The 18467-nt window shown below is 49.6% G+C and overlaps 2 protein-coding genes across 2 annotated transcripts in view; one reads left to right on the top strand and one right to left on the bottom strand.

Moving 5' to 3' along the window:
* Positions 1-4382: 4382 nt before the first annotated feature.
* On the bottom strand, positions 4383-14512 carry SPCS2 (signal peptidase complex subunit 2). The gene is made up of 5 exons (XM_033145946.1): positions 14369-14512; positions 11365-11448; positions 10018-10178; positions 5975-6109; positions 4383-4641 (listed from the first exon to the last, which is right to left on the bottom strand). Exons 1-5 carry the CDS (start codon positions 14441-14443, stop codon positions 4455-4457), a joined length of 642 nt encoding a protein of 213 aa, XP_033001837.1. The 5' UTR covers positions 14444-14512; the 3' UTR covers positions 4383-4454.
* A 317-nt stretch (positions 14513-14829) lies between these two features.
* Positions 14830-18467, top strand: part of XRRA1 (X-ray radiation resistance associated 1) — a 32774-nt gene continuing 29136 nt past the window's right edge. The window contains exons 1-2 of the mRNA XM_033145825.1: positions 14830-14900; positions 16830-17042. The gene's annotated coding sequence lies outside the window, so the exon portion shown is untranslated. The remainder of the gene's footprint in view (positions 14901-16829; positions 17043-18467) is intronic.

Raw genomic sequence — 18467 nt, 5'->3', positions numbered from 1 at the left:
CAAGTAGGAGTTGGGAGGCTGCTCCGCTAGGCAGCATGAACCCTCCCTTCACAGCTTAGTTGCAGGCGTCAGGGAAGGTGAAAGCAGCCCGGAAGCTGCATCTTTGAGCCACTGCACCACCACCATATGGGGACTTCCGAGCAGCTCCTGGTCAGCCAGAGCCAACTGCTCCGGGCCGCTGAGACTGTGGCTACTGTGTTTCCCAGGGACATTAGATGAAATCCGGGGACATTCCGGGGATGGAATTTGTCCAGGGACCTATTCACAAATCCGGGGACTGTCCCCGGAAAACGGGAACGTCTGGTAACCCTACGTTAGGCTACAATTCTCATCACCTTCAACCACAGGATATGCTAGCAGGGGGATGATGGGAGTTGTAGTTCAGCAGCATCTCGAGAGCTCCACATTGGCTTCCTCTCTTCCAGGGGTCCCCAAACTATGGCCCGGGGGCCGGATGCGGTCCAATCACCTTCTAAATCCGGCCCGTGGACGGTCTGGGAATCAGTGTGTTTTTACATGAGTAGAATGGGTCCTTTTATTTAAAATGCATCTCTGGGTTATTTGTGGGGCATAGGAATTTGTTCATATTTTTTCAGACTATATTCAACACAAAAAACAGCAACCATTTGTTGTTGACAAAGGACAGCTGGACATACAAAGGGTCCTATTACCTTCAGTAGCTTAGGGCTTCATCAAGCCTAAATCCGGCCCTGGTGATGGAGCTGCTGAAAGCAGCTTGCAAGACAAGGAAAGCAAGCCCCAAAGTGGCCACGTTCCAGACGCCAAAAGCACAAATTATCAAGCGGCAAAACAGCAGGGAAAGACGAAAGTGCAAAAGAAGATAACCAGGGATCAACAACCTAAGCAGAAAACTTTTTAAGACGGCAATATTCTCGATTGCTGACGGAAAGCAGATAAAGAGGCGGTGGCAGGAAGTTCCGCAGGTGAGGCACCATTGCAGAAAAGGGACTTTCAAACAGCTTGGGATGCTTGGTTTATTGGGGAGGTGCATTGTTCACTTATCTAAAAACCAAAACCAAAAAACAGCCCAGCAAACTCATTGATCGAAACAAGCGTTCTCCGTGCAGTGCATGTGAAATGATGTGACTCAAACCCAATTGCAAGCAAATGAACACGAAGCCTTCATTGAGAACAAAGAGAAATGCCAACAAGACAGGTGTCTAGATGGGCCTGCCAAAACAGAAAGGTTTTTATCCGCCGCTTAAAAGGAGGTTAGTCAAGAGCCAGGGTGTTGCAGATAAAAAGTTGTTGCCACATGAAGGGGAATGTGTGTGTCAGGGACAAGCCAGACTGGTTTTAATTATGCAAGAACCTAAAAAGAGCCTGCTGGCCGATGGTCCATCCGGTCCTGTATGCTGTTCTCCAATTTCTCAACCAGATGCCTTCAGGAAACCCACAAGCAGGATTCAAGCGCAAGAACACACCATCCCTCCTGCTTCAGATCATGGAGACACAGCATTTGCCGTTGTGGACAGAAGCCATTCAGAGCCTTCTCCTCCTCCTTGATTTTGTCTAATCCTCGGCCATCCAAGTTTGTGGCCATCGCTGACTTCCTGCGGAAGAGAGTTCCATAGAACTATGTGCTGCGTGAGGAATTAACTTTCCTTTATGGCCACAGTTAATTTATTAAGTAGACTACTGCCCTGCGGTGATTTACACTTAAGATAATTAGAAACACTTCTTAAGTGCTTTTAATTTACACTCTTAATCCTGCCAACCTAGCAGTGCGAAAGCACGCCAGCGCAAGTAGATAAATAGATACCACTGTGGTGGGATGGTAAACGTCGTTTCCGTGCGCTCTAGTCTCTGTCACAGTGTCCTGTTGCGCCAGAAGCGGTTTAGTCCTGCTGGCCACATGACCCGGAAAGCTGTCTGTGGATGATGATGATAATAATAATAATAATTTATTTGTACCCCCCCCCATCCAGCTGGGCCTCCCCAGCCACTCTGGGCGGCCTCCGACAAAGATTAAAATGTCACACATTAAAAACTTCCCTAAACAGGGCTGCCTTCAGATGTCTTCTAAATGTCAGGTAGTTGTTTATCTCTTTGACATCTGATGGGAGGGCATTCCACAGGGCGGGCGCCACTACCGAGAAGGCCCTCTGCCTGGTTCCCGGTAACCTCACTTCTTGCAGGGAGAGAACCGCCAGAAGGCCCTCGGAGCTGGACCTCAGTGTCCGGTCTGAACGATGGGGGTGGAGATGCTCCTTCAGGAATACTGGGCCAAAGCCATTACGGCTTTCAAGGTCAGCACCAAGACTTTGAATTGTGCTCGGAAACGTACTGGGAGCCAGTGTACGTCTTTCAGGACCAGTGTTATGTGGTCTCGGCGGCCACTCCCAGTCACCAGTCTAGCTGCCGCATGGTGAAGGGGACCTCATCAGCCCCTCAATCCATGAGCGGAGGCACCCACATACGGCTCAAACTGTTCAGGCTAAATGCACATAAAATATTCCTGCATTTCAGGGTCTCGGACTAGATACCCCTTGACATCCCTTCCTACTCTACAATTCTGATTCCATAAGATGTGATCGTACTGTATCTGCTATCATATTGCAGTTTTGTTATTCCCTTTACGAAATTGTTCTCGAGATTGATTTTGAGATGTATCGCTGTTTTTGTTGTTGTAAGTCGCTTTTTTGTGGGTGGAAAGGTGACATTGTTAATTCTTTACCAGAAGGCTTCAGATTAAAAGCATTGGCTGGGGGAAGAGATGGAGCTCAGTGGGAGAACATCTCCTTGCATGCAGGTCCTTGACTCAGTAGAAGGCAGCTTCTCAACTAAAATTAATTCAGCTTCTTCCTGACGTCACTGCCTTGTTTGTTGCATTATTATTATTATTATTATTATTATTATTATTATTATTATTATTATTATTATTATTATTATTATATGTATCAGTCTTCCCAATGTGGTCCATATAGTTAAGGCTATGGTTTTCCCAGTAGTGATGTATGGAAGTGAGAGCTGGACCATGAAGAAGACTGATCCCCGAAGAACTGATGCTTTTGAATTATGGTGCTGGAGGAGACTCTTGAGAGTCCCATGGACTGCAAAAAGATCAAACCTATCCATTCTGAAGGAAATCAGCCCTGAGTGCTCACTGGAAGGACAGATCCTGAAGTTGAGGCTCCAGTAATTTGGCCACCTCATGAGAAGGGAAGACTCCCTAGAAAAGACCGATGTTGGGAAAGATGGAGGGCACAAGGAGAAGGGGACGCCAGAGGATGAGATGTTTGGACAGTGTTCTTGAAGCCACTAACATGAGTTTGACCAAACTGCGGGAAGCAGTGGAAGACAGAAGTGCCTGGCGTGCTCTGGTCCATGTCACAAAGAGTCGGACATGACTAAACAACAACAACAACATTTAATATATTATCTTATGGTATTACTCTTTTAAAAGACTGCTGTTATGAGCCATCAAACCTCAGAAATTCATATTTTAAAAAAGGTTTCCGAATTTGGCTGCTGGTGTACGTTTGTGTTATGTATATGTGTGTGTCTTGAGGTCACACAATCCATTATATTTGCGAGAGAGACAACAGGACTGCTTTGATTCCACTCCCAACCCCATTAACACTTTCACACTGTTTTGACATAAATTTGTTCCTTTTATTGGAGAAAAAAGTCATTTTAGAAAATGCTTGTTCACAGAAGGGATAGAAGGAAGCGATTTTTCAGCATGAATAAAATGCACCAGATGGGACAAAAAACAGATGGAATGGATTTTAAACCCCTCCTTGTCGTTTTCTTTTTAAAACTCCTGCCGTTGCCTTTGTCCTGAAATACACCCTGGCAGATTTACTCAGCTTCCTTCCCAGGTCTCTCTCCCATACAATAAAAGGTTTTCTTAAAAAAAAAAAAGAACCATTTCCCTTCCGCCTGATTGATAAATATATATAAAAAATCAAAACTTGCTTGCAAATGGACAACGCTGGGCTTAATAATGCAAGTCTTGTCTTGAATCCCTAACATAAAAGCTAAGAATCCTTTCGCAGCCAGCAGCCAAGACAAAAAGTAATCCAGCACAGCTTTTGTGATAAATGCTGCGTGGCGCAGGGCTGCCTCCTAAAGCACTTGCCATCTTAAAATAAAAATAATTCTAGAGGGTTTTGAAACCTACCCCCTTCTGAGAGTCCTTAGCAAATCCACCTTCATAGTAGCAAAGGAACCTGATGGAGCAGGTTGAAGACGTTCTCAAAGCAAGGCAAAGCGAATCCTGGCTGGATCTTTGCATCTGTTTTGTTTGTCCGAAATTTAAAATCTCCCCCCCCCCTCTGGAGAGAGACAGAGAATGGAAGAAAGAACAGAAAGAGAAAGAGAAAGAGAGGATCTCAGGACAAAAACAGAGGCTAACATTCGTTGCTATTTTGCTTTATTGGCTTAAACTCAGCATGAGCCCAGCGGGGAAGGTGGACGCCGGACGGAGCCTACTTTATCTTCCTCTCTGTGAGCAGGCTGTCGTGAAGTTTGGAGACTTCTGGCTCAAAGGCTTCCATGACTAAGGTGCCGTTGCAGTCGAAAAATTTGGCGATGGAAATTGTGAATTCCGCCTCCCTCTGCTGCCTGGTTCTGCCGCTGATGAATGCCATCTTCAGGGTGTATTTGTCATCAAACCTAGAGAGATGGTTGCAGGAGCAGAGACAGTTGGTGAAGGAGAGCTGGAGGTTAAGCCATCTAAGTCCCGGTTGCGGCTGCATTATAGAGCTGAACCTAATAGTTTTGATGTTTTATTGTCTTTTTAATACTTTGCTGGGAGCCTTATAAACGGGTCTGTGGGAAGTGGGGGTTATTGTTTGGTTTTACTTAATTTACTTGTTGTTATACTGTATTTTATTCTGTGGACTGCCCCGAGATCTTTTGATGAAGGGCTATACAGTGGTGCCCCGCTAGACGAATGCCTCGCTAGACGAAAACTCGCTAGACGAAGGCATTCGTCTAGCGGAAGGCTGCCCCACAAGACGAATTTGTCAATGGGGCTGCCTCGCAAGACAGAAATTTTTTTTTTCGTCTAGCGAAAACCACGATTTGCATTGGTGCTTCGCTAGACGAAAAAATCGCTAGACGAAAATACTCGCAGAACGAATTATTTTCGTCTAGTGAGGCACCACTGTATATAAATTTAATTAATAGAATAAATGAGGTGGCACAGCTGGCAAACGGGAAGAGGGCAGAAATGGGGAACTGAGAATGGCAAGGCACGGCTGAACATGTTCTGTGGGGGAAGATGTTGCTTCTGCACCAAGGATCAACATTTGTGACCTGAGCGAACTCTGTGAATTAACTAGAGCTGCACCACATTTGCTTACTGGGCCCAATTCAGGCATAGGCAAACTTGGCCCTCCAGATGTTTTGGGACTACAACTCCCATCATCCCTAGCGAACAGGACCGGTGGTCAGGGATGATGGGAACTGTAGTCTCAAAACATCTGGAGGGCCGAGTTTGCCTATGCCTGGCCCAATTTATTCTGGTCGCCAAGGAAATATGCAGATCTCAGGAACCCCACCTCCTACACCTTGGAAACTCTGCTCAGCTGCCCACCTCTGGCTTATGCCGTTTCAGCTTATGCAGGAACACAGTGTCAGACTACTGGGTCCATCTGGCTCAGTACTGTCTACACTGACAGGCAGCAGCTCCCTAGTGTTTCAGACGGGTCCTTGGGAGCCCTGCTTGGAGACGTCAGGCATGTAAGCAGAGACCGTCTGCCTGCAAGACAGGTGCTCCGCCTCTTGACATGCTCAACACCCAGGGCTAGAAACTTGTGTTTCTTTCAGAAACAAATGACCACCGAGATTCTCAGGGCGCCAAATTCGATAGCCGAAACCAGCCCCTTACAGCTGCAGGGTACAAATACAGAAATGGAGAGAATACTCAAAAGCCCTGAATATCGTTGTAAGGTTTCTCCCAGGGGCGGTAGGAGAGAGAAGAGGCACGATGGAGGGCGGGTACCTTTTCAGATTCGAGGAAAGCTGCCAGATGTCATCGGGATCCATTCCAGCTGGATCTTTCCTATGTGCTACTAGGAAGATGCTCTTCTCCTTATACGAGGTATAGATGGTCAGAATCCCCATCATAACAAAATACGTGGGGCAACATTAAGGAAAAGAGAGTCGGAGAAGAGAATTATTGATCCATAAAAGCCACATGCCCGGATCTGACGATTTTGCAAACGAGGAATGCCACCGGGCTCAATCCCACTTGACGGGAGAGGCAATAAAACTGCCAGCGCATTTGCAAAGCTAAGCAATGGTCCAGTATGCTTTCAAATCGGATGGGAGAAGAGGAGGAGTTTGGATTTGATACCCCGCTTTATCACTACCCGAAGGAGTCTCAAAGCGGCTCACATTCTCCTTTCCCTTCCTCTGTGAGGTGAGTGGGGCTGAGAGACTTCAGAGAAATGTGACTAGCCCAGGGGTCTGCAACCTTTAAGACACAAAGAGCCACTTGGACCCGTTTCCAAAGGGGAAAAAAAAAACCTGGGAGCCACAAAATCATTGCGACATTTAAAACAAATATAACGCTGCATATATTGTTTCTTACCTTAATGCAATAATAATAAATAACGTATAGGAGCCAATGCAAAGTATAATTAGTAAAAACAACAAGAATAAGTTCTTACTTTTTTGCATTGACTCAGGGGCGTACCCAGGATCAAAACTGGGGGGGGGGCAAGCCATGGTCCTTCAGGTTGTGACATTTCAGCACGGAAAGGCGAATGAAACCAAAATTTTAGGGAAATTATATATAATTATAGCAGTGCTTTATTACAGTAGTTATTACAATTATTTGCTTGGTTTTTTAAAATTTTTATTCTAGTTACATGTCTTATACCAGGGGTGGCCAACTCCCAAGAAACTGTGATCTACTTTCAGCAGTGATCTACCCCCGTTTTTTTGGGTTCAGCTCAAAGTTGTTTTGGGGGGGTGTGGTGGGTGGGAGAGAGGGCTTCCCCCTCTAAGATAGGTTGGCAAGCGAACTAAGAAAGAAAGAAAAAGGGGGGTGGGAATGGAAAAGTGGGGTGGAAAATATAAATTGGGGGTGGGGTGGGTGGGAGAGAGGGCTTCCCCCTCTAAGATAGGTTGGCAAGCGAATTAATAAAGAAAGAAAAAGAGGGGTGGGAATGGAAAAGTGGGGTGGAAAAATATAAATTGGGGGTGGGGTGGGGTGGGGAGAATATCTATTAAAAATATGTAGTAGTTTAAAAAATAAAAATAAAGGGGGGAAATCTTTTTCTTCTTTTTCCTTTTTTTGAAAACAAAAACAAAAGGGGAAGAGAAAAGAAAAAGGGGGGATAGAGGGAGAAAAGGGTAATAATAAAAATTCAAATAGAGTGGCTGCAGCAGCTGTGGGGGGTGTTTGTTTATTTTTCGTTTGTTTGTTTGTTTTAAAAATGGGATTTCTCCCCTTGGATTAAAAAAGGAGGGGAGGAAAAAAAGAGAGGGGGGGTGGGAGAGCAAGGCAAAAAGCCAAAAAGCAAAAAACAGTTTTTTTGGGGGGGGGAATCGCGCCAGGCTCTGCAGCGCGCCGGCCTCGGGGCTCCGGGCCCCCGAGCCGCCCTTGGGGCCATCGTTGAGCATGTACACCGCCCGCAGCGAGCGCTGGCGAAGCACCGGTTGGCGGAGGTTTCAGAAGCAGCCCGGACGTTTTCGCCGCCGCCACCCGGCCTTCCTGTTGCACGGCGGCGCAGGAAGGCTCCGAGTCCCGGCCGGGCCCCCGGGCGCCCCCCAGATCCCGCTGCCAAAGAGGCGCCGGACGGCGAGGCAGAGCAGCAAAGCCAGGCGGAGGCGGCAGCAGCACCATCCGGCGACCGACGCCGGGAAGGTCCCCCGCCCGCCCGCCTCTCCGGGGGCGGGGAAGGCGCAACGGAGCCAAGCCCCACAAGGACACCCCAGCCGCCCGCCGGGCCCGACACTCCAAGGAGGGAAGCGGGCAGGCGCGGCGGGTCAGGAGGACGGCGCGGTGGGCGCAGCCCAGGCGGGCCAGGAGCGCAGCGCAGTGCCCCCACCACTCTGCGCCACCTCCGCGCCCCAGGCAGCCGCCCCGGAGCCGAAGGAGGAGCGCCTGTTGCACGCTCACAGTGGCGGGCCACAGCGGGGACGGCCCCGCTCCGCTCCGCCAACTGCGCTGCCGCCGTCGCACCAGGCCCCGCCCCCCACGCCTCCCCCCGGCTGCCCCCTCCCTCCCTCTCTCTCTGCCCCCTGCAAACCGCCCCTCCATCGCGGGCAGGGCTGGCGCGTCTTCCCTCCGGCCGAGGAGTTCTCAGGCGCAGTGCCCCCACCACTCCGCGTCACCTCCGCGCCCCAGGCAGCCGCCCCGGAGCTGCGGCAGGGCCGCGAAAGAGCCGCATGCGGCTCCAGAGCCGCAGGTTCCTGACCCCCGGACTAGCCCAACGTCACCCAGCAGCTGCAGGTGGAGGAGCGGAGACGCGAACCCGGTTCACCAGATTACGAGTCTACCGCTCTTAACCACTACACCACACTGGCTCTCCTTTAACACTAGGAGGAGACAATGGGCTGAGATGCCTGCATTGTGGGGGGGGGGGCTGGACTACTCTGGATCCCTTCCAACTCTGCAATCCTATACAAAATCGCAAGAAATCAGAAAGGGGTTTTCCCAGCAGTGTGGCCTCTCCTCTTGTGTGGACAGGGTTCTGGAGTAAGGTTCCATGTGATTAGGAAGTATCATGGCAATGCTATGTATTACTATGCCTGTATTGAATTGTCTTGATGAATTCATTGTGGTTGCTTGCTTTATAACCCATTGCGTTTGACATTCTAGTGAATATCAACGTACAGTGGTACCTCGGTTTACGAACTTAATCCATTCCGGAAGTCCGCTCTTAAACCGAAACCGTTCTTAAACCGAGGCGCGCTTTCCCTTCCACCATTCAGATTCTGTTCTTCGTCTGAGGTAAAGTTTGCAGACCGGGACACTACTTCCGGTTTTGCGGAATTCGTAAACCGAATCGTTCGTAAACAGGGAGAGCTGTTCTTAAAATGAGGTACCACTGTATAAGTTGCATTTTCAGCTGAATCTGCGGAAACCACTTGAAGAATCTGTTGTGTCGAGCTACAGTGGTACCTAGGTTTCCAACTGCTTTGGATTACAACCGTTTTGGATTACAATCACGTCAAACCCGGATACAGCTATTTTTAGCCATCTCACCCCTTGCTTTTTCCTGTGAGACCAATCACAGTCGTTATCAGTCGTCAACAGGTTTACCACACCTATCAGCCAATCTCACCTTCCCACCACCCATCTGAGTAATACCCCTCCCCACCCTCTCACTATATATAAGGGTCTGGTGACTTCTGTTTCAGTGTATCTGGAGAAGTGTGCTTGCACACGAAAGCTCATACCAAGAACAAACTCAGTTGGTCTCTAAGGTGCTACTGGAAGGAATTTTTTTTATTTTGTTTCAAACCCGGAAGTGCGTTCCCTTTTTTTGTATTATAACCCAATTTTGGGGGGGATTAAAACCAATTTGGGGGGGGGAGGCCCCATTGGTGAAAGCGCACCTTGGGTTTAAACCTGTTTTGGTTTACAACCGGATCTCCCAAACCAATTATGGTTGTAAACCAAGGTACCACTGTATTTCCAATTGCTTTTGTTTGATTTGCCCATTGCAAACAGCTGAAAGCCTGTAAATTTTTGATAATAAACCCGATTTGTAATGGGAGTTAAATAATTTTGATTGCGACTCTAGTTCAACCATTTGCAATGCAGGAATCTTTGCCCAACGTGGGGCTCGAACGCACAGCCCTGAGATTAAGAGTCTAATAATCGACCAACTGAGCTGTTCGCCCCCCCCCCACCACCACAAGGCACAGGTCTCTCCACAATTGCACTTTCCATCTTGTGCAAGCGGGTTGGGGGCAGCTTTGACAAGACACCCTCTTAAGTGCAGGCTAGATCTGACTTCGGCAACCAAGCCATGAAGGGGAATGAACGCTTGTGGGGAGTCTGAAGCCCCCCGCCCCAAAAAAGGATATGATACAACACAGACAGCAAGAACTGGCTTGGATTCGGGGAAGGGGTGAAGGTAATCCCATATTAAAGCCACGATGGCGAAGAGGCAAGAGATTGTGCAGATAACAAGGCGGCCATCTATCAGGCAGAAGTTCTCCACGTACTTGTACTTTTCCAACAGAACCTAGGGGGGGGGGGAACAAGCACATTTAACAAAGGAAAGAGCAAATCCGACCTAGACCTCCTGTTCTGAAGACCCCTGTGAGGAGTGAGCTGAAAGGGTTACACACAGCTCCAAATTGCGTCCTGCCCACAAGGGGATGTGACGTTCTTTTTATGTGTATGTAATACTGCTGGTGGATTTTTCCAGTTCAGTGTGTCTGGTTTCGTTTTCGTTGCTGCTTCACAACCGGTCAGAGATGTGTGCTCTGTCTCCCGGTGTTTGCGTGATTTATGATTTGCTGTAATAGAGACCGCTTTGCTGAAAGATGCAAGAGTCGTGCTGAGTTCGTGACAGACTGTTTTATTTCAGACGCTTTGCAGCAGGTTTTTGCTTCCAAAGAAGAGCTGCGTTTTTTTTCAACTCTGCTGAAATCGAAAGTAATTTATGCTGCGCAACAGAAGCCTGCTGAGCGCCACTCCGGCCAAGATTTATGGCTTCTGGATGTGGGGGTTTTTCTGCTACGAACCCCACGCAACTTCAAAAACCCCTCACCTGCAGCTCTTCTCCAAGACAGGCTCAGAGGATGGTGACATGCCGGGGCAGAAGTGCCTTACAAAGGGGAACTAGCTGCTTGATGGAGGAGGATGTTGGGAGGGTAGTAGTAGTAGTAGTAGTAGTAATAATAATAATAATAATAATTTATTTACACCCCACCCATCTGGCTGGGCCTCCCCAGCCACTCTGGGCGGCCTCCAACAAAATATAAAAATACAATAATCAATCAAACACACTAAACAGGGCTGCCTTCAGATGTCTTCTAAAAGTCTGGTAGTTGTTATTCTCTTTGACATCTGGTGGGAGGGCATTCCACAGGGCGGGCGCCACTACTGAGAAGGCCCTCTGCCTGGTTCCCTGTAACTTGGCTTCTCGCAGGGAGGGAACCGCCAGAAGCCCCTCGGAGCTGGACCTCAGTGTCCGGGTAGATTGATACGGGTGGAGACGCCCCTTCAGATATACTGGACCAAGGCCGTTTAGGCCGCAACTTAAAGGGCTCAAGGAGTCATGGGATCAGAGCGATGGAGAGACACAGGAATTTAGCAAATTATTCCCTAACTGACTGCTGAGGAGGCTAGCAAGGAGGAGTAAATGAAGCCTGCAAAACCATGAAGGAAATACCCTGCTGTTCCACAAGGAAGGGAAATGTTACCTTTTTGGCGGAATCATCCAACGAATTCTTCACGGCCGAGCCATCCCACTTGTCCACTTTTACAGGTTTGTCATCAATCTTCCACTGTGAGGTAAAGGAACAAAAACACAAGCAAGAGCTGCATCAATGAGCGCACCTCAATTATCACAGGCGAAAGCGGTCGGTCATCTTGTGTGTCTGTTTATATTTATAATCAACTCTCTTATATTTATAATCAATATTATATTATATTTATAATCAACTCTCCCAGACCATTTCCAATTCGGGGCCCAGTGAATGTTTTCAGCGCAGTGCTCCTGAAATGTGCAACGCCGACAGCGACGGAATAATTTGTGTTGCAGAGAGGAACACCAGGTGCAGCTTGCCAAAGTCCTCTGCCTGCAATTATACATGACGATAAATACACTGGATTGCATCCAACAAGGTCATTCTCAAGGGGAGGGGAGACACACTAAAACCAATGGGCTTAAGTTAGCCATGACTAACGCAAGTCCATTGATTTCAATGGGCTTAGCTCTTGTATGACTTAGCTGGATACAGCCCACGTGAAATATCTATAATAGTTTCCCCTGCAGTCAGGGGTGGATCGATGCACAGGGGTCGGCAAAGTTTTTGTGGCGTGGGCTGGTTCACGGTCCTGCAGACACCGTGGTGGACTGGAGTGTGCGCGCGCGCAAATGCTATTTCTGGCGCTCCTTCCGGCGCGGAGGAGGCGTGCGCAGCTTCCCACTGGCTGCAGGAGCTTCCTGCAGCCAATGGGAAGCTGGCCAGTGTCGTGGAAGGCGGTCCCTGCCCTGCTCCATGCCGGTTTAGCGTGGCTCACAGGAGCCAACCGAACAGGCAGCAGGGGTCCATGGGCCGGTTAAACAACCCCCATGGGTCGCTTGTGGCCCATGGGCCTTAGGTTGCCGACCCCCGCTCTAGCATCTCAGGGCCAAACAAGACGTGGTGTTGATGTCTTCAGCCCTGACACGCTTCATTTTAAACGACAGGGTGTTTGCTTGTGAGCAGGGCCAGGTTGGGACCATGCCACACACACACCGCAAGAAGAAGAAGAAGATCAGAGCAGGACTGTGGTGGGGTAAAGAGTGAAAGCCCCTCTCCTCATGAGGAGAGAAAATACGGGATAAATGATCCATTTTGCATGTTCAAACAAAAAACTCTCCCCCACATTTGGTTATAAACAGTTGTTAAGATACATATGCTTGTGGAACATTGTAGCAGGAACCAACACAGGCTTTTGAAAAGATGCATAAGCTTGAAGCATAAGCCCTAGGCTGTATTAAATGAAGTTTCACTTGGTGTAATGCAGGGGTCAGCAAACTTTTTCAGCAGGGGGCCGGTCCACTGTCCCTCAGACCTTGGGTGGGGCCGGACTATATTTTGGAAAAAAAATATGAACGAATTCCTATGCCCCACAAATAACCCAGAGATGCATTTTAAATAAAAGCACACATTCTACTCATGTAAAAACACCAGGCAGGCCCCACAAATAACCCAGAGATGCATTTTAAATAAAAGGACACATTCTACTCATGTGAAAACACATTGATTCCCGGACCGTCCGCGGGCCGCATTTAGAAGGTGATTGGGCCGCATCCGGCCCCCGGGCCTTAGTTTGGGGACCCCTGGTGTAATGAATAGATCTAAGTTAGTCACATCCCTCAATTCTAACTCCTAGTATGACTGAATGGAGCCCTGCCTAATAAAGATACTAAGAGCTAATGTGGCCTAGCGGTCAGAGGCTAAGCCATGCCATGAACTTCCTTCCTCCTTCCATTTCTGCAGGTTGCTTCCTGTTACTCGCTTCAACCCTAAAACAGAGAGACACATCACCCCTCTTAAAGTACACATCATCCTTCTTGGGACAGCGGGAGCATTTCAACTGCCCAAGGTTCAAAGGGAATTCTGAATCCATCCCTTTCCAACGTGGGAGACAGAAAGCAAGCCTTCCTGTGGATAACATGCTATAATCCTACACAGGAGGGCAACAATTCAGATTTGTTCCAAGACTCTGGAAGTCTAGGGCTGCGCGAATCCCCTGCCTGAAACCCTGGAGAGCAGCTGCCAATCAGTGTAGGTGATACTGACAGCTCTTAGCACCAGAAAGTTCTTCCTGATGTTTAGTCAGGATTCGCCTTTCTTGTCACTTGAAGCCATGGGTTCGAGTCCTACCCTCCAGAGCTGGAGAAGACAAGCTTGCTCCATCTTTCATGTGACGTCCCTTCATATATTTGATGACAACTCTCACATCTCCTCTCAGTCTCCTCTTTCCCAGGCTAAACATCCCAAGCTCCTTCAACCGTTCCTCATCAGGCTGAGTTTACAGACACCTGATCATCTTGGTCGCCCTTCCTTGCACACCTTGTCAATAACCTTCTTAAATTGTGCAAAGAAATGTTGCAGGGGAGGGAGAGCACGGCCTGCCGTGAACAGCCTTCTCCTCCATGAACACCCCTCTTTCAAAGCCAAAGCAGCGGGTGGCCACCAACAACATAAAGGAAGAGCCCTGCAGCTGGGTCGGGCCAAAGGGACACCCCCTAGCCCCCCGCCCAGCATCCTGACATGATAGCAGTGACACGAGAGCTCAGTGGGTAGAGCACAAGGCTGTTGCTCACAGGGTCGCGGGCCCGAGCCCCACATTGGGCGAAAGATCCCAGCATTGCAGGGGGCTGGACTAGATGACCCTCGTGGCATCGCAGCCACCGCACCTCCGCGCTTTTGCCTCCTCCTCTTCCGAAGCCACCCGAATTGCTGGCCGGCCCCTAACTCTTGTGGCAGCGAGTTCCGCGCGCTAACGGCGTGAAGAGCCAGGAATTGGGGGAGGGGGAAAGCTGCCTTGTGGCTCCTCTGGGAATTGATGGATGGAGCCTTAGCCTACGGAACTCCCAGCCACTGCCTTCCTCCAGGCGCGTGTGGGTTGTTGTTGTTGTTTGCTCCCTCCTCCCTCGCCGAGGCCCTTCCCTCGAAGCAGAACGACCCCTGCCCGTTTAGCCCGGGCTACCTTGTCCAATATCCCATTCTTGTTAGCGCCACCGCCGCCACCTCCTCCTCCAGCGCCGCCGCCTTTCGCCGCCATCTTGCCTCCTCCTCCCTGCTTAGCGACCTGTTCGCCGCTGATTGGCCGGGAGCGGGAGAAACGGGGCGCGCAAGGGACGGCGGGATTGGTAGTTTCGAACGCGGCGGCGGACATGGAGGGAGATAGGCCGGTGCGTGTGCGCGTGCGCATTGGGGGGTTTTCCTTTTTTTAAAAAAATGGACTGTGGAATTCTGGGAAGAACTAAGGCGCGCCCTGCGCGACAATGGCCCGGATTCGCCGCCGCCGCCGCCGCCCCGCGTGGCATTCTGGGAGGCGTAGTTTCCCCCTGGGCTTCCGGCTTCCTCGTTACTGTGGCAACCGCGTGGCCGGGCGAGGACATGGGAATCGGGGCCTCCTCGTAAAGGGGAAAGGGAAAGAAGGCGAGCGGGGGTGGGGGTGGGGGTGGTCTTGCTCCGGAGGGGGCGGAGTAGCCTGACTGCTGTGGGGCAAAGGCCAGGTAAAGCGTGGTAGAGAATGAAAACAAACCTCCTTCCCTTTCTTTCTTTCTTTCTCTCTCTCTCTCTCTCTCTCTGTCCCCGCCTTTCTAGCCCTTGGAGGTCTTCGGCCTCTATGACTTCCCCACCCCCAATGCTGCCTCACACCTGGACAGGTGACCCCGAACAGGTGAGGGGGTCGGGCTCAGGGTGCAGAGCCCCAGGCCTGCCCCCAATCCCCACTCAGCTGTGAAGACAAAACGGGCCAGCCATATCTATCTATCTATCTATCTATCTATATCCATGTCTATGTTTATGTCTTCTATTTCTATTTCTTTCTCAGCAGCCCAAGGGACTACCTTGCAGGGTTGCTGTGAAAATAAAACGGACCAGTCATTCTCTCATATATCTTTCTTTCTTTCTTTCTCTCCCCCCCCCCCTCTCTCTCTGCCCCTCTCTTTCTATTTCTTTCTCAGCAGCACCAGGCACTGGGTGGCTGTGAAGTAGTGTTGCCACCTTTGTTCTGGGAAAATACAGGACAGGGTCACGGGCATAGCTAGGATTTATGTTGGGGTGGTGGTGGTGGAGGACACCCACCCGTCACCATCCTCTGTCTGGCTCTACCTAGCAGATTCAGAATGAAATGTCTCAACAAGAGTTGTTTTAAATTACTTTCTTTTGACCCCAAGGGCTCAGAAAAATCTTCCCACAATTTCTACTTTTAGTTAAATCTTGTTATTTATTTACTTGATTTAGGTGGGGGCAGCTGCTCCCCCCTGGCTACGCCCATGAACGGGAGGGGGGATTTTTTTTCCACCTGGAGCTGAAGTGACTTCAAAGCAATCAAGTACAATCTATTGCAGCCTAACAGGGTGGCCCCTCTGGAATTTCTCTCTCTCTCTCTCTCTCTCTCACACACACACATGAATGTGTAAATCTAGCTGTGCTTTGCTACCCAGAGCTTAAATACATGACCTTTTGCACATGCTTTCAAACACATGCATTTAGAGAGGATCCCTAACTAGGCAGAGAGAGAGAGAGAGAGAGAGATTTTGTCCTGTATTTCTCTCTATCAATACAGGACATAGCATTTTACATCGAAATACGGGACAATCCTGTATTATGCAGGACAGGTGGCAACCCTACAGTGTGAAGATAAAATGGGCCAGTCATATCTACATTTCTCTCTCTCTATTTCTTTCTCAGCAGCCCAAGGCACTACCTCGCAGGGTTGCTGAGAAGATAAAATGGGAAAAGGGAAAGGGCTGGGATCATACTCCAGGACACTGGAGGGTGTGTGAGATGGAAAGGCAAGGATTGTAAGCTCTCAAAATCCCAGTCATCATGGCAGCTGCGGGGTGCCTGGAAGGTAGAATTGTACTTGGAGAGGTGTAGGTAGTTCAGTCCGCAGAACACGAAGAGGGTCGTAGGTTCGAGCCCCATGTTGGGCAGAAGATTCCTGCATTGCAGGGGGTTGGACCAGATGACCCTCAAGGCCCCTTCCAACTCTACAATCCTATGATTGTGTGAGAGGGAGAGTGTGCGAAATGGGAGAGGCTGCATTTTCCCTGTGCAGGTTGCTGACATGCTGCCCCTCCTCGAACAATAATAATAACAATCAGGACAGGGGTGGGGGGGAGGGCCCAAAGTGTTCAAGTCTCCCATGCTTGAGCCAGTGTGGTGTAGTGGTTAGAGTGTCATACTATGACCTGGGAAACGGGGGTTCAAAGCCCTACATGGCCACGAAGCTCACCGCCTCTCAGCCTACCCAACCGTGAAGGGTTGTTGTGGGAATTAAGTGATGAGTGGGAGAAGCATTTACTCCTCGGAGAAAAATGTGGGATGTAAATGCAATAAGTAAATAAATAAATAGATAGATAGAGCCCTAATCTTGACAAAACATACATCAGAAGCAGATGCCATTGTGGATAGACCATTGCTTTTCTTTCAAGGAATGAATGGCAACCATTGATTTACAACGGGAGGAAGTCGCAGTGTGACCTGCAGAAACACTGATCCTGGCCCACTTTGACCCCAGTTATCAAGAATCAGCTCTGCTCCTGTCTGTACAGCCTCTAGCTCCTGAGCTCTGTTTCCAACACTTAAGCTGTGGTGAAGTTTAAGGAACGGGATTTTATGTGAAGATTCCTACAGCATTTCTTAAGGTACGAAATCTGGGACAGTCCTCTGCCTGTCCCTGCCATAGCCACATATTTTATTATATATTGTATTTATATCCCTCCTTTGTCCACCCTCTCTAAGGACCTCTAGATGGCATACGAGATTCTCCCCCTCCTCATTTAATCCCCACAAAACACGCTGTGAGGTAGGTTCAGCGGAGAGGCAGTGACTGGCCCAAGGTTCAAATCCCCACTCAGCCATGATGAACCTCGCTAGTTGTGACCTTGGGCCAGTCACTGCCTCTCCGCTGAACCTACCCCAGGGGATGAGGCTATGAGCCTCCGCTGAACCTATGAAGGGGATGAGCCTTCAGCGCACCACCGTGCTAATCTGATAAAACCCAAACCGTTAAGACAAGACATGATTTCTGGGGGTCAGTCCGCGACTTCTAAACAAATGGGGCTGAACCTTGCGACACTCCTGGCTATACCTCACGTCTCCTGCCATGGTTCCTCCTTGTTCCGTTGCTGGTGCAAGGCGACGGTGAAGAGAAGGTCTTTTCTTGCTGGCATTCTCTGGGAACGTTGCACCATGGCTTCAGCTTGATGTTAACCCTCACGTCCCCATGTGTCACCCGCATCGCTGACCTTCCTCACTGCCGCGATGCCATGGTGCTTGCTGTGCTCTTGCCCCTCTGCAGAGGAGGCTTGCGGGAAGGTGGCCTTTGTGTTGTGTCATAGAAGCAAGGCTGCTTTGCTCAGCAAAGACATCAGACAAAGTGGGTTTACTTAGAGCAGCAGCAGTACACAGAAGTCGCAAGCCCTTATGGTGGGGCTTGTGTGTGAGAGAGAAAGTAGAGGTCAACAGAGGCATAATATTCTGCTTCTGGCCACAATGACTGTTCTGTTTCCAGTATCAGAGGCCATATGTTGTTAAATCCCAGTTGCTTGGAATCGCAAGTGGGGAGAGGTCCATTGTGCCCAGTTCCTACTGGTGGCGCTGTGGTCTAAACCACTAAGCCACTTGGGTTTGTTGATTGGAAGGTTGGCAGTTTGAATCCACGCAATGGAGTGAGCTCCCGTTGCTGTACCCCAGCTTCTGCCAACCTAGCAGTTCGAAAGCACACCAATGCAAGTAGATAAATAGGTACCACTGTAACGGGAAGGAAAACGGTATTTCCATGCACCCTGGCACTCGTCACTGTCCTCCATGCACCAGAAGCGGTTTAGTCCTGCTGAACACATAACCCAGAAAGCTGTCTGTGGACAAACGCCGGCTCCCTCGGCCTGAAGCAAGATGAGCGCCACAACCCCAGAGTCGCCTTTGACTGGACTTAACCGTCCAGGGGTCCTTTAGCTTTTTACCTTACTGGTGGTCTTCCCAGTAAGTATCTGGCTGGCCACTGGGAGGACAGGATGTTGCACTCAATGGGCCATTGGCCTGATCCAGTAGCCTCTTCTGGCATTCTA

The sequence above is a fragment of the Lacerta agilis genome, chromosome 4, assembly GCF_009819535.1.
Source record: "Lacerta agilis isolate rLacAgi1 chromosome 4, rLacAgi1.pri, whole genome shotgun sequence".
Taxonomy (NCBI): domain Eukaryota; kingdom Metazoa; phylum Chordata; class Lepidosauria; order Squamata; family Lacertidae; genus Lacerta; species Lacerta agilis.
The sequence above is the reverse complement of the archived record's forward strand: the minus strand, read 5'-3'. Positions and strand labels throughout refer to the sequence as shown.